Raw genomic sequence first — 16,179 nt, 5'->3', positions numbered from 1 at the left:
CCCATGTAGGTTGGGTTGGGTTGGGTTGGACTTATGTGATGGATTGGGTTGAGTTGAATTTTTTTTTTACTCACTATGGTAGATTGAGTCAAAAAATCTCCTCAACCCAACCCATCCCCTTATCAAAATATTAAACAATGAGTAATAAATGACTAAAGACCTGTTAAAATTTGCTATAAATGTGTTAAAGTGGAAACTCAAAACAAAGCCTACAAAAGCCCATTAGTATAGGTATACTGATCCAACTTACACAAATAAACAAACAAAAAGAGAGATAACAATCAATAAGGTAAAGACGTAATAAAACTCAATGCATGGTTCGGTTTCCAATCCCAACTGCCAATCCCATCTTCCCTCCAAATTTCTCCAACTGTAATTCAAATTTCATTTCCAGAAAGCACCAATGCCTCACTCTTCTCAACCTCTGCTCCTCAGCCCAGCAGCTCTTTCAAATCCATGCTCAAATCATAGTCTCTGGCCTCCACAGAGACAGCTTCCTCTTAAGCGAACTCATCCGGTTCTGCACTTTGTCTCCCTCAAAAAACTTGCGTTATGCGCGGTCTATTCTCTTTGGTTTCGATGATTCCACGCCTTTGCCGTGGAACATTGTCATCAGGGGATATGCCTCGAGTGATTCTCCGAAAGAGGCGATATGGGTATTTCTCGGAATGCGAAGGCGAGGAATTAGACCCAATAAACTCACATTTCCGTTCCTTTTCAAGGCGTGCGCGGCGGTTAAGGAAGGGAGGCAGGTTCATGGGGAGGTCGTGAAGTGTGGTTTGGACTCTGATGTGTATGTTCAGAACAGTTTGATCAGTGCTTATGGGTGTTGTAAGAGGATTTCGGATGCGTGTAGGGTGTTTGATGAAATGTCTGTGAGAACGGTTGTTTCTTGGAATGCTGTAATAACTGCTTGTGTTGAGAACGTGTGGTTTGATGATGGGATGTGTTATTTTTTGAAGATGAGGGATTTTGGTTTTGAGCCGGATGAGACCACTATGGTGGTTATGCTTTCTGCGTGTGCTGAGCTTGGAAACTTGAGCTTAGGGAGATGGGTTCATTCCCTAGTTATTGTGAGAGGGATGGTTTTGAATTTTCAATTGGGTACTGCCCTTGTCGACATGTATGCAAAATCTGGAGATGTAGATTATGCGTGGTTGGTGTTTGATAGAGTGCAAGAGAGAAATGTTTGGACATGGAGTGCAATGATTTTGGGGCTAGCTCAACATGGGTCTGCTAAGGAAGCTCTTGATCTTTTCTTAAAGATGATGTGTAACTCATCAATATGTCCGAATTATGTCACCTTTCTTGGGGTCCTCTGTGCTTGTAGCCATGCAGGACTAGTGGATGATGGGTATCGATACTTTCATGATATGGAGCATGTGCATAAAATTAAACCCATGATGATACATTATGGTGCAATGGTGGATACCTTGGGCCGTGCTGGCCAACTCAAGGAAGCTTATGCTTTCATAATGAACATGCCTATGGAACCTGACCCAATTATATGGAGGACTTTGCTTAGTGCGTGCAGCATTCATTATGTTAATGACAAAGATGGGGTGGGAGATAAGGTGAAGAAGAAGTTGCTTGAATTGGAGCCAAGGAGAGGTGGGAATTTTGTGATGGTTGCAAACATGTATTCTGAAGTTGGGATGTGGGAGAAAGCGGCAGATGTGAGGAGGATTATGAAAGCTGGGAGGTTGAAGAAAATGGCGGGAGAGAGTTGTGTGAATTTAGGTGGATCCACCCATAGGTTCTTTTCTGGATATGATGATCAAGCTGATTATGGGGTTATCTACCAGTTATTAGATGGGTTGAGCTTGCACATGAAGATGATTAACTTATTGTAATTGAAATTGCTTTTCACGATGCTGTTCTATTGCAGAATGTGGAAACTGGATTTGCACAACCTCTGATTTTCCATGAATTTTGCTTTTCAGTAAGTTTTGAGCCTTTTATTTTTCCTTTCAAGTGTTACTTGAAAACTTACCTTTTCATATTAAAATATCTTTTCTTTTATACAATCATCTGATGATCGACAGCTCATGGTTACCGAATAAATTGTGACGTGTATGTCAGAATTTTATTTTATATGGGTCTCTCTCTCTCTCTCTCTCTCTCTCTCTCTATATATATATATATATATATATATAATTTTTTTTTTAATTTCATTAAAATTGGATCAGTGGTTTTGAGATCATTTCCACATATACATGTGAGCCTATTCAGCAGTCAATGATCATAAACGTTGATGGAGATTAGTTTGCTTGAAAAAACCATAAAGGAGCATATAGATGGCTATTTTAAGGATGATTATACTCTCTTAGAGAGTGATAAATTGAATGCTAGTTTATGTATAAATGGCCTAGTGTGTAATGGATTTAACTCTAGCTTTTGGATATTTAACTCTTAACTTTATATTTATATATAAAGTCCCTTTCACACGTATAAATTAGGTTGTTTCTACCCATCAAGAAAAAATTAATGAGGTGTGCAGAGAATAAAAGACCTTGGTATCATTACTCATAGCTGAAGGTATACAATTTTTTGTTTGTTTTTCTATGCTTCACCGTGATGCACTAAACTGATTTGTGTGGAAAGGTGCTTCCAACACTGTCTTAACAGTATATTAATGGATTTTGTGATGAGTCTCTCTAGCAATGATGACCATTTCATTCCTATACAACTAGTTGACCCATAATCGACCACCCTAATTCTTCCAAGGAGAGTATTCTCCGCCAAAGATGAGACTAAAATATTATTTCATAAGTTGTAGAAGACATACTACACTTCTTGTTTAGAAAATCATTAAGAAAAATTTGGTTGAAAGAATTGAAAAAAAAAAAAAAATTGGATTTTGTTTGTTTGTTTTGGTTTACTTGAAACACATATGTTTAGCTAAGGGGGTACCAGTCCCACCTACAACACAGTCCTCCAAAACAGATAAAGGAACAAAATAGATGGAGATTGTTTTTAAAGCTTTTTTCAACTAGAAACTAGACCAAGAGGCAACAGAAAGAGCTACCAACTTTTCCGTTTTGGGCCTTAGCCCAAATGGGGCCACCCTAATCCAAAATATCTGTCCAAATTACAATGATCTCAGTCCTATGATTTCTAAACACAACTGCAATACAAACATGATAATTTCGTACCACAGCATCAAAGTTACATTTGCCAAAATCTGGAGCTGGGGGACAAGGTGTTGAAAGTTTAACAGAAGGTTTGATTGAATCCTTGCTGATTTGTATGTTGCATTTTTTTTTCCTTCTTTTCCAATTCCTCATTAAATTTTTCACACAAAAGAAGTACACTAATTTTTATTTCCTTTCCTCGCAAAAACCTAAAGCTCAAAAGGTCTATTGTCATTTTTCCCTTACTTGTTTTTCTTTATAAAAAAGAACTAGTGTTTGAATCTCCTTCTCTTATTGTTGTAACTATCGAATTATGAAAGAAAAAAAGAAGGAAAAGAAAAACACATAAACACACTCCTAGTCCTAGCTTATACAAGTACAAGCAGTTCAAGATGAGAAATAAATTAGTGCAGATTGAGTTTTTACTTTGTTTTGAATGGAATATCCTAAACCTATCCCTTGATACTTGTAAACGTGTTAAAGAGTTCTTGAAAATACCAAAGTTAATTTAGCTTCAGCACGTTCTTAATAGTCTTTGAGGTTGGGCGTGGGGGTTTCAAAATCCTCCAATGAAACACTTTCTTGGTAAGTACAAATCAATAAATCACGCTTGTCCCTCTTTTCTATATTTTAGCTTTTAATGTGTAAGGTGAACTAAATTAGAGATACACTTTTTTTTTAACAGTTGTTGGCGTGGTTTACTATGATTTTTTGTTGTTGGTAAACTTGGTCTACTATGATTAGCACAACCAAGATGTCATCAGTGAATCATTATCTATGTAAAAGTAGTGTTGTTTCGAAGTACTTATAGCTCAATGAATCATTATCTATTAAAAGCAACATTGTTTCAAAGTACTTTATAGCTCAATTATATTGTCTGGTGTTTCCACTTAAAATGTATGAAAGAAAAAATTTATCACCATAGTGAAAAAAATTCGGAAAAAATTTTGTTCCTAACATTATTGTTTTTTCTAATGGTTAATTGTAGCTATCCAGCATAAACTATAGTGATATTTGTAACATGTAGCTAAACTACAAAATTTTGCAATCAACGCCCTAATTCAGGAATAATTTAATGTCTAAATTAGTGGAGCACACTTCAAATGCTCTTATAGTTTTAGGTGGATAATTATTAATTTTTATACAGAAAATTTTCAAACTTTAGAAGCAAATTTTATATTTTAGGGTGGATCAGGATGATTGTGATTAAGCCTTTCTTAATTTTGTGGGTTCTGTGCAGTACATCAATAAAGAAAAATAAAGTAACAGATTGCTCAGCTGAGACCAAAGCATTCATTAATACACTTATCGCAATCTACATTTTATAATTCAATAAAGCACGTTGTTTTTTATTTAACCCTCGAAAGATTTATTTTTGAACCCAGAATCTTTGGGGCATTAGTTGGGGTCCGTTATGCAAGCTTTTGTAGACCTTGGGGTCCGTTATGCAAGCTTTTCTAGGTCTGAGAGTTCATTAAAATTTAACTATCCCTTGTCACGTTTTGCTTATTTATAATCCATTAAGGTACGTTTTGTTCTTTAATCTTCCAACTCTTTTTATTTATTTTGTGGGCTTTCGTGATTTGTCATACATGTGCATATAAAGTCAAATCGAAAAGTTTTATGAGATATTTTGAAACAAGAGTGTACAAAGGATAAGATTTTGTCCATTAAACAATTAGCATCACAGAAGAGTCTAGAGAGTTCATTTAAATCCTACATTATCGCAATTACTTGAGGTTAAGAGAGTCTATGGAAAAACTTTTTCCATAAATTGCTTAAGTTAACAAGTATTATTAGACCCATAAACTTTTTCCATTTAAAAGTATTGTCAGGCCAGATATCTTGTATTTTTTAAATACATGGTTCTAAATGGTGGGGTTTTGTTTTCAAAAAAAAAAAAAGGTGGGGTTTACTCTTCAGGAGTGGGTCTAAAAAGTCTTACCATAGTGAGGTTCTACGGCATCAAAAAAAAGGAAAAGTATTATTAGACTTATTACTTAGTGTGCATTTGGGAAGCGGGTTTTGCGCTTCCCAAACGCACGTTTTGCGTTTTAGTATTTTTTTTTTTGAGCCGAAAAGTTTGACTTTTTCCGTGAACAGTGCACATCGTGCATTGTTCACGGATCCACAAATTTCACTTTTTAACAATTTTTTCATTAAAAATGAGTCACATGGTACTATTCACACATTAAAAAATTATTTTACTACAGTATTTTTCAGTTTTCAGTTTTCAGCTACATCCAAATGGACCCTTACTAATCATTTCGTGAAAAATAGTTGTATTTATTAGTTGGATTGGTAAGTGAAAATATTCCTTCCAAATGACTAGTTGCCTGATAGGAATTTGGGCATCATTTATATAATTTCTTCAAGACACAAAATTTCATGCACCTTTTAGCCCACTTTTCAACAATAAATGGATCTCTAAGAACTGGATAAAGAAAATCTTTTATAGTTGAAAACTCTCAATTTGTTACTTCAATCCAAATATTTCAAGCTGTTCCAGTACACTGTCGAAGTTCAGTAGTGCCTAGGATATGTGCTAATACAAACATAGTGGATCTCTTATAAACTTGCATTGGTTACAAACTGGGTTGAGCAATCAGTTCTCTTGTAAGTGTAGCACTCCAGATTCTAGAATAAGTTGTTTCCATGAGAGCATTCAAGAATCACCAATTCAGAATAATTTCATTCACCTAAGGCACTGTTGTTTCTATAAATTGTTGGAGACTTCTCCAATTCCTAACATCTGCCTTTTACAAATAATGCAGATCAACTTTATAACATCAATCAGAAGCAAAATCTAATAAATCAAGCGTTCCTTGGTAGACAACTCAGTAGTTGAATACAGTAACGCAATTCTAACATTATCATAGAGATATTCTCTGCTTATAGATCCCGTACTATTTGTACCAGAGATGTGTAAGTACCAGATATTGCCAGTGCAAAACCCATTAGTATTATAAAGCATATAACCACCATTTCCCATCCAGTTTTCCGATGACAGCCCGAAATCTTCAAGTAGCATAAGCATGGCAGTATAATTGAAACTGTGGAACTTAGCAATGCTCCAGCCAATGACATGAGAGTTGCAAAAAAGGGAATAGTCAACGCTACAATAACTGTGCTGATTACAAGCGAGGTACTGATTAAGAGGCCGAACATCCTTTTGTTGTACTGATGTGGGAACCAACTTTTGATAGCATTCACAATAGGTGTAACCATTAATGCATATTTGGCCATGGGATTGACCAAGGTAGTGCATATTGCCACCCTTGAGCTAAGCATATCAGTTGGAAGGTTTAAAGTTATCTGTGACTGAACATTTGACCCAAACATTAAATAACCGAAAACAGCCATTGTTGCGTAACTAATAGTGCATAAGGTAAAGCACAGAAGCAAGGCCTGCAATTAGAATAGAAAAGCAGAAGTAAGTAACACAAAACAGCTAAAAACCACTTGCTTCAAGTTTACGGCTACGACTAAACCATGACATTGTCTAAATCACATCACATTTGTCATAGGTAAAATCACTTTTAAACTAATCAAATTAGCACTATATAATGGACTATAGTATTATAAAACTCAAAGAACTTGATTCTACTTACATAACTGAATTGACTTTTGTTTCTCATAGAAGTGTGTATTGTTGGGAAGACTGGATGGGCACCATAGCAGAAGGCATATAAGCTAGCAGCAGTAGGGATTCCATTCCAATTAATGAGTGTCCCTTTTTGACGAAATCCAATGCCATCAAATACACCAGTCCACAAGACTGAACCAAGTATAATGACAGAAGCAAAAACACCACTAGCAGAGATATAAGAAAGAAGGCTCAGGTTATCTAAACAAACTGAAGGTAAAATTACAATGGCCACAATTATTACAAAAATTTGTTTTCCTTCAATTTTGATACCCGCTATTTCAAATCCTGTGTCAGGAAACAAATTATCTAAGGTATTCCCTTCTAGAATTAGGAAATCTGTTGCAACCAAAAAGAGCTCCATATTCATGAAAACCGATACTAATATTCTTCCCTTATTCCCGAATGCATGGCTGCCTATGTCAGTATAAGTTCTGATATCAGAATCCATATCCATGCATCTTTGTATCAGCAGGCCTGAGTAAAAGGTTGCAATGGCGATAGCAAAAAGAAGTATCAAGCTTAACCATCCTCCTATTGATAGTGCATATGGAACTGACAGCATGCCAACACCTGAAAACCAGTTAAGGAGAGAGAGAATGAATGGTCCAATTCCTCTATAATTGAAAAGTAAAGTCTAAAATTTGAAATAAAATCCTCAGAACAAGAATTAGCTGGAGAAAGAACAGAACCTGACAATGCATTGAGTCCGTTGAAACAGGTCTTGAAAAATGATGCGGTGCCGGTAGTATTTTGATTACCATTACTTGCCTCTATTGCCGATGGCTCTTGGTGAGTCTCATCATGCATGAGAGGTACAGTTAGGGAAAGGGGAATCCCATTTTGCTGTTCAGCTTCCATTGTCTAGGGAAAGAATTCAAATAAGTGACGCAGCTTTTGGAGACTGAGTTCATTGATTACTCCCATATCCAGTTTGCCTTTTTATAGTCCATTAAGATACTTTTGTGATCTTCTTTCATTCTTTTTAAAATAATTTTATAGGTTTTGTCATGCATGTGCATATATATAAATTTTCCTCCACAGGTTTTAAGCTATGAAGCATAGGTGCGTTTACTGATTCAAGTGCGGGTATGGACGCAGGTGCGGGACTCGACAATTTTTGAAAAAAAATAGAATGTGGGTGTGGCAGGGTGCAGCGATTAAAAAATTATTTAAAATATTTTTATTTATATATTTTATATATTGCTAAGCATGCTTTTTTATATAATAATAATAGAAAACTTATATAATAATAATAATAATAATAATAATAATAATAATAATAATAATAAAATAGATAGATAGTAATAAGTACATAAAAGTTTTTGACACTTGAATTATTGACAGATGTATTAAAATAGATGAGACTTCCCATAAATAAATAAATAAAAAGATGTGGCTAACGTATTTAGTCAGCCCAAAAACAAAATAAATTATATATGTGACAAGTATTAAAATATGTGTAATTTCTTCCCATTAAAAAAGAAAAAGAAAAAAGAAGATGTGGCTGGCTCACGTGTTTGGTCAGAGAGGCACAAAAGTAAAGCCTTTAAGTAGTTAACAAAGGCATTTAACTTATCCTATCGTTTTACTGCCAAAAAAAAAAAAAAAAAAAAAAGAACAAAAGGCAGGGGCAACGAAAGAAAAGGAAGAAGCAAAGAAGAAGAAAGGGGTTAAGGCCACTGGTATCTTGTGACAGTGACAGCGTATCTTGTATCAATATCCATCAATATTTTCGATTTAAGTTTTTTTTTTTTTTTTCCTTACCGGCCGATTTCCTTTTTCCGCCCGATACGATCCAATTCGGTGACAATCGGCTTGGTTCGGCGCACGTCGGAGCTAAATTGACCTGAGTCGGCGCGAATTTGGAAAAAAAAAATTTCCGACTCAGCGCCGATGCGCAGGCAGCAGTGTCACCCACCACGCCCTGCGTCAGACTCCAATACGGCAACGCTATAGCCGCGTTGGTGCTTTCTAGGTTTTAAGTAATATTTTGAACCCAGAATGCATAAAACTTTAGCTTATGTGCAAACAAATAATAATAGAAGGATAAATTACTCTTGCACAAAGGAATGCAAGTCCCCCTACACCAGCGGGTGTTTTGGCAACGTGGTTTTTGATAAAAAGGCCAATTAAGGACGATGTGACATGTAATAGCAGAACAAAAGAAAAGAGAGCTCATGAAAGACCAAATACTGTGTATACAAAGAGAAGGGGAAAATGTTAAGGAGAAGAAAAGTTTATTCATTCCCTATAGAAAATAATCGAGGGGGATTTGCATGGTGCAGACTTGCTTCTCTGTTGTTAAGTGTAATTCTCCTATACTGTATTTGCTTTGCTAGCTACTTCAGCTTTAAAAATAATAAGGACTTCTTCTAAGGCATATAGGTTTGTTCTATCAGAATAGGTTCAAGTTTAATTTGGTTTTCTATGGTGAATACATTTCTAAATTGTTTGGAGCACGGCTGCTACAGAGCCAATGCAGACACCAGCATTAGCTACATTGATTATTTAGGATAGCTCTGAAAGTTCAATTAGCGTGTAAAACACTAGTGAATGTTTAGACCCCAATATCAAATTAACCAACACAAACTTATATTTAAATAATATATGTGTGGAATGATAAATATAAGCTTTACCCAATTTGGCAAACTACTTTAACACATAAATAATCACAAACATAGCAGGAATTAATGGTTAAAGAGTAAGGGAAGAGAGATGTAAACACAATGATAACACCGGCACGTGTTATCGAAGAGGAAATCGAAGAACTTGGCGAAAAACCTCTCTGCAGCCCTCCAAGTGGTAAAATGATCCACTAGAGAATAAAGTTAGAGTACAAGAATAACAAAAGACCCTCCAAGCCTAGTTTATCCAATGTATTTGAACCCTCCAAGCTTCTGCTACCAACTAGTTAAGCTTAACCATGTCTTCTCTAGCTTTCTGGATCCTGCAATAAGCTTCATATTGGATCTGCCATCCTTGGCATATTCCAATGCTTCCCAAGCTCCAAAAACATTCTCAACACTCTAAATGAGTGTGGGTAGTGTTTTGGTACAAATCTCCTCTCAATGGGTATAACAATGGTATAGGGAATTACCATGAAATTCTTAACCTGTGAGAAACAAAAAAATAGAGAAAACACACGCCAAAGAAAAAATAATTACAAGCACAAGACAGTATTTACATGGTTCGGCAATTTGCCTACGTCCACGGAGTTGCAGGGATTTCCCTATTATCAAGGAAAAAATACAAAGTGCAGCTACAATTTTTTACTCTCTCAAAAACAACCGAAACCTTAATCACAAAAACAACGTTTTTCTATATCCAACGCACATGATTCACAATAGGCTACAAAACGAGCCAAATTTTTTTTCCTATCGACCCTAGTCTCTGCTTCATGGACTAAACCTAAAAAAATCTCCCATTAAAAACTATGTAACATTATTCGGGTCAGGTCGAATTGTCAACCGGATCAAACATAACTAGGCTCCACAAAGCCCAACAAATGAGATAGGGAATGAGAAGAGACTACAAAGATTTCTCTCTAAGAATGAGTAGCTCTCTCTAATAGGGTGAGTGTGTTGTAGAAACCTCTCTTAGAATTTTTCTCTCAATAGGCTCCTTTTTCAGCACATTACATTTCATGAATATAAGGGTATTTATAGTAGGGTATGAGATAGAATGTGAAAAGTTAGTTTTCAGCAAAACATGGCATTTTGGCTACTCGGCCTCGCAGCTGGAACGAGTTGCAAGTTAACTGTCAGGCCAGACTGTACTTTTTGTCCTGTAGTGTTTCAACTATCATGACCCTTCAGCTTCTAGCATGCTTCACACGTGTGGTACTTTGGCGACTTGCCAGTCGTGAGATCCAGTCGTGAGACTTCTTTGAATGCTCACATCTTGAGTTTTCTTCACACTCTCTCACACACAATTCTTACATAATTTCTACTTAAATACAGGGTTTCTACATGTTAAATTACAAGCAAATTTGGCACGGAATAAAACCAACAAATGGTTGATTAAATTCAACCTTACAAGCTCAATAACTAACCTTTCTAAATTGTTTTTCGTATAAGGTTTATTTAACGCTTCTTTGCTCTTTTCATTGCTTCAACAGGGGAGTTACTTTTAGAAGTTGATTATTGTAATTGGAGCTTTTATATATTAAAAGGGACCAGATTATATACACATAGGAGATTGGTTAGGTGCTCAAATTGAGGTAGGTTAGACACAAGAATCAAACTCAAGACTTCCTCCTTTGATACCATGATAAATTACTAATTGTCCCAAAAAGGTTAAGATATTAGGAAATGGTGACTTTAATCGCTCAACCTTAATTCTAACAATAAAATGATTCCCACATTAGAACTCTTTGAAGTATGGATTCTCAAGAAATTCCAACTTGGTTTGCTAATTGAGCTGATCAAAAAAGTATATGGTAGAGTAAATAATAGGAAAAAGAATAATATGATGGTACTTACCAATTAATAGCATCGAAGCATGAAATTGTCAATAGTTCTAAGGGATTGGAGAGTAAAGTGAATTCTTATTCTTTGCTTACTCAGCTAACTACTATTTACAGTACATGACAATTCTAACTACAGCACCTACCTAATTATACAATCTGTTAGACTCAATTAAGCAAGCAGCGACAGGCAACAACTTCCTGATCTCAAGGGGGGGCAATAAAGGGGCAAGGTGTTAATATTTTGAGAATTTAGGGTATTGATGTAAAAAGGTTATACCTACTGCATAAAACTCTCACTTTTGCTGGGTCTAGGAGAGGTTATGATAAGTAGCCTTATCCCCAATTTATTAGAAATGCTGATTCTTAGACTCAAACTCACAAGCTGTCACTTTTGGTGGAAGCAACTTGCCATCGTACCAAGGCTCGACCTCTAATTTAGGGTAACAGTGTCTTAAACAAAAAATAAAAAAGTATACCAAGTGCCTATTTGGGATGCACTTATAAGCTAGCTTATTGTTTATTTTTCTTACTATTTGCAAGTCCCACGTGAGTTACCTACTTATTTTATTTAACTTTAACTTTTTATCTACATTACTTATAACAGAAAAAAGTTAGATAAGTTGTTCTTAAACGGATACTAAATTTGATTTCATTATGCCTCGAGAAGATATTGTAATCTACCTTTTTTTTCCCTACAAGACAACTCAGTAGGAATAAATCAAGCAGTCCCTACAATACAACTCAGTTTGAATAAATCAAGCATTCCCTACAAGACAACTCAGTAGTTGAATACAGTACCACAATTCTAACATCAACATAGAGAGAGTATCTGCCTATAGATCCCCTATTATTTGTACAAGAGATATGTAAGTACCACTTATAGCCAATGCAACACCCATTAGTATTATGCACCAGATAATCACCATTTCACATCCAATTTTCCGATAACTGCCTGAAATCTTCAAGTAGCATAAGCATGGCAGTATAATTGAAACTGTGGCACTTAGAAATGCTCCAACCAATGACATGAGAGTTGCAAAAAAGGGAACAGCCAACGCTACAATAACTGTGCTGATTACAAGCGAGGTACTGATTATGAGGCGAACCATCCTTTTGTTGTACTGACATGGAAACCAACTTTTGATAGCATTCACAAGAGGTGAAACCATTAATGCATATTTGGCTATAGGATTGACCAAGGTAGTGCATATTGCCACCCTTGAGCTAAGCTTTTCAGCTGGAAGGTTTAAAGTTATTTGTGACTGAATATTAGACCCAAACATTAAGTAACCGAAAACTGCCATTGATGCATAACTAATGGTGCATAAGGTAAAGCACAGAAGCAGGGCCTGCAATAAAAATAGCAAAGCAGAAGTAAGCAACATAAACAGCTAAATGCACCTTGCTTTCAAAATGACTACTAAAACTTGACATTGTCTAAATCTCATGATATATTTCATAATTAAAATCATTTTTAAAATAATAAAACTCAAAGAATTTGTTTCTACTTACATTGCTGAATTGAGTTTTGTTTCTCATAGAAGTGTACATTGTTGGGAAGACAGGATGGGCACAATAACAAAAGGCATATAAGCTAGCAGCTGTTGCGATTCCATTCCAATTGATGAGTGTCCCTTTTTGATGAAATCCAATTCCATCAAATGCACCAGTCCATAAGACTGAGCCGAGTATAATAACAGAAGCAAAAACCCCACTGGCAGAGATATATGAAAGAAGGCTCAGGTTATCTAAACAAACTGAAGGTAAAATTACAATGGCCACAATTATTACAAAGATTTGTTTTCCTTCAATTCTAACACCAGATACTTCAAATCCTGTGTTGGGAAACAAATTATATAATGTATCCCCTTCTAGAATTAGGAATTCTGTCGTAACCAAAAAGAGCTCCACATTCATGAAAACCGATACAAATATTTGTCCCTTATTCCCAAATGCTCGGTTGCCTATGTCAGTATAAGTTCTGATATCAGAATCCATATCCATACATCTTTGTATCAGCAGGCCTGAGTAAAAGGTTGCAATGGCGATAGCAAAAAGAAGTATCAAACTTAACCATCCTCCTAATGATAGTGCATATGGAACTGACAGTATGCCAACACCTGGAAATCGGGTAAGGAGAGAATGAAGGGTTGAAATCCTTTATAATTGAGCATATAATTATAGCAATGAAACCTACTTGTTTGATCTAGGCAGTGTAGAAATATATAAGAAAAAATAGTTTCAGTAGACTTCCACCCAATTACTGTGTAATCTGCAAATTCACTTCCTTGTATGGGGGCTATACATTTTGTCCAACATGAGGAAACATATAGACTGGAGAAACAAATTAACATATACTAAAAAATATACGAAAAAAACATATGAATCAAGGACAACGAATAAATAAGTTTTCAAATATAAAATAAAATCCTCAGAACAAGAATTATCAAGAAAAAGAACAGAACCTGACAACGCATTGAGTCCATTGAAACAGGTCTTGAAAAATGATGTGGTGCTGGTAGATTTTTGAACACCACTACTTGCCTCTACTGCTGATGGCTCGTGGTGAGTCTCAGCATGCATGAGAGGTACAGTGAGAGGACGGGGAACCCCATTTTTCTGCTCAGCCTCCATTGCCAAAGGAAAGGGTTCAAATAAGCGACACAACTTTTGGAGACCACACAAAGCTCATTGAGTACTCCCATATCCAGTTTGCTTTTTATAGTCCACTAAGATACTTATGTGATATTCTTTCATTCCTTTTTAGATAATTTTGTAGGTTTTAATTAATATTTTGAAACCAGAATGCGTATAACTTTAGCTTATGAGCATTATAGGCAATAGTTCAAACTTCAAAAAGATAAAAATTTTCAGGAACTAGACAATTCATTTAAGTACTCACTTATTAAAATTTCTTTGAGCAAGGCAAAACTTTTTCTTCACTTGTTTGTCTAAAGGTACCAGAGAGCTTCAGTCACTGTATGGAGTCATCAAATGAGGTGTCATTTGTGGTCTTATTTCAGTAGTCCTATTTAACCTTTAATATTTTCTTAGTACGACGCAGATTTGTCATAACCCTTTCAAAAAAAAGTATAGTACTTCATAAAGAAGAAAAAAACAACCAAACAAATAATGACGTAAGGATGAATTATTACTCTTGTACAAAGGAGAGCAAGTCACATCACCAGCAGACTTTCTTTTATATTTTTTAAGTGTAATTGTACATTGATAATTAAGGATGGCTCAATAACCAACCTATTTAAATTGTTTTTTGCATACGGTTTATTAATTAGCTCTTTCCATGACTTTCACAAGGGGAGTTCCTAATAGAAGTTGATTATTGTCGTTGGAACTCATATATTAAAAAGGATAGGATTATATACACTGGGGGAATAGTTCCTAATGTGGTACATGATATAAAGGCATTGTACAGAATAAATCAAGACAAAAACAAAATAGAAAAATCATGAAAGACCAAATAGCATGTATACAAAGATATGGGAAGAAACTAGAAAGTAATCTATCTAGATATCTAGAAGCTGAAGATGAAGTGTAGTATTTATTACTCACATCAATAACCACATCATCCATCCATTTTTAACATTCTCTTTTTCTTTTTTTAACTCTTTTTTTTTTCTTATTCATTTTCCAACTTATTGTTATACTTTCTCTAACTTTTTCCTTTTTTTTTTTACCTTTTCATCTCCCCCACTTATAATATCACTTTTTATTTATCTCTTTATCTTCTTTTATTTTTTGTTTTTCTTGTTCCCCTCCTCTTACTATAAATTTACAATTCTCTTTTCTATTTTATATATAGTTTTCTCACACACAAAAAGTTATCTCTCTCTCTCTCTCTCTCTCTCTCTCTCTCTCTCTCTCTCTCATTTTTTTCCCTTTTTGGTGGATTTTTTTATAAAATTTTTCTTGCATCTCTACTTCAAATTCCCCATCACAAGTACTCTCTCTCTCTCTCTCTCTCTCTCTCTCTCTCTCTCTCTCTCTCTCTCCAATAAAATTTAGATAATAAATTATACATATTCTGTATAAGCTTGATATGAGTAGCTTTGATTATTATGATAATTTCTTACACACACACAGTCTCCTCCACAAGTTTTATTTGGCCTTCTAAGGTGAATGGATACTTTAAAGGTGAAAATACTTTTTTGGTACCCACAATTTGGGCCATTTTTCACTTAGGTTACTACTTTTCTTGAGCTCCTATTCTGGTTCCTAAATGTTGAAAATTGTTTTCAATTTAGTCTTTACCATTATTTCACTAAAAAAAATTGCTTACGTGGGACACGAAGTGCATAGATGGCACATTAGATGCTAACATGGCTAATAACAATTTCTAAAAATAATTTCTATCTCTCTATTTTTACTAATACATAATTATATCATTTTTTGTGTTTTTTATTGATATTATTCTTTTTTGAAGTTGTCCATATTCTTCTAACTATTATTATTATGCATTCTAATTTCATAATTTCTTTTGATATAACTAAAATTTTTAAGTTTCAAATTTATAATTCAAAAAATTTTCATTTTCTTAAGGAGATTATCATGATAATCAAAACTTATCGTATACTTACAATTAAGGGTGTTTGCGGTGTGGTGCGGTTTTCGGCCATTTTTAGCACCACACTTTGCGATGTGATTTAGCCAAAATCATAACCACACCACACTTCATTTTTGCAGTCACATGTGCTGTGCGGTGCGGTGCAGTGTATACAAAACTATACCTGCACCAAACCTCATTTTTGCGGTCACATGTGTGGTAAGGTGTATAAAATGCGGTTTGAACAATTTGAAATCAATATATTTTTCAAATTTTGGGCTTTTTCTGCTCAACCTAAAACTGATTTTTCCCTTTTTTTTGGTTAAGTTTTAAACTATTGAGCTAGTCTTTCTTTATTTGGGCTGGC

At 35.0% G+C, this 16,179-nt stretch overlaps 3 protein-coding genes across 4 annotated transcripts; 1 reads left to right on the top strand and 2 right to left on the bottom strand.

Moving 5' to 3' along the window:
• Positions 1–220: 220 nt before the first annotated feature.
• Positions 221–2,092, top strand: LOC142608318 (pentatricopeptide repeat-containing protein At2g36730). Its single transcript, XM_075780071.1, has one exon. It carries the CDS (start codon positions 315–317, stop codon positions 1,851–1,853), a length of 1,539 nt encoding a protein of 512 aa, XP_075636186.1. The 5' UTR covers positions 221–314; the 3' UTR covers positions 1,854–2,092.
• A 3,934-nt stretch (positions 2,093–6,026) lies between these two features.
• On the bottom strand, positions 6,027–7,766 carry LOC142633307 (amino acid transporter AVT1J-like). Of its 2 annotated transcripts, XM_075807526.1 has the most exons (4): positions 7,725–7,766; positions 7,473–7,533; positions 6,746–7,353; positions 6,027–6,542 (listed from the first exon to the last, which is right to left on the bottom strand). In XM_075807526.1, exons 1-4 carry the CDS (start codon positions 7,758–7,760, stop codon positions 6,027–6,029), a joined length of 1,221 nt encoding a protein of 406 aa, XP_075663641.1. In that variant the 5' UTR covers positions 7,761–7,766. The 2 variants fall into 2 exon arrangements, with proteins under 2 accessions (XP_075663641.1, XP_075663637.1); XM_075807522.1 differs by lacking the exon at positions 7,725–7,766 and having other exon boundaries at positions 7,473–7,641.
• Positions 7,767–11,878: 4,112 nt separating this feature from the next.
• LOC142621988 (amino acid transporter AVT1I-like) lies at positions 11,879–13,960 on the bottom strand. The gene is made up of 3 exons (XM_075795389.1): positions 13,717–13,960; positions 12,764–13,371; positions 11,879–12,600 (listed from the first exon to the last, which is right to left on the bottom strand). The coding sequence occupies exons 1-3, from the start codon at positions 13,883–13,885 to the stop codon at positions 12,085–12,087; spliced, it is 1,293 nt and encodes a 430-aa protein (XP_075651504.1). The 5' UTR covers positions 13,886–13,960; the 3' UTR covers positions 11,879–12,084.
• Positions 13,961–16,179: the final 2,219 nt, after the last annotated feature.

This window comes from Castanea sativa, chromosome 1 (genome assembly GCF_040712315.1).
Source record: "Castanea sativa cultivar Marrone di Chiusa Pesio chromosome 1, ASM4071231v1".
In the NCBI taxonomy this organism is placed as follows: domain Eukaryota; kingdom Viridiplantae; phylum Streptophyta; class Magnoliopsida; order Fagales; family Fagaceae; genus Castanea; species Castanea sativa.
Note: the sequence above shows the minus strand (reverse complement) of the source record. Positions and strands in the feature narration are given on the sequence as shown.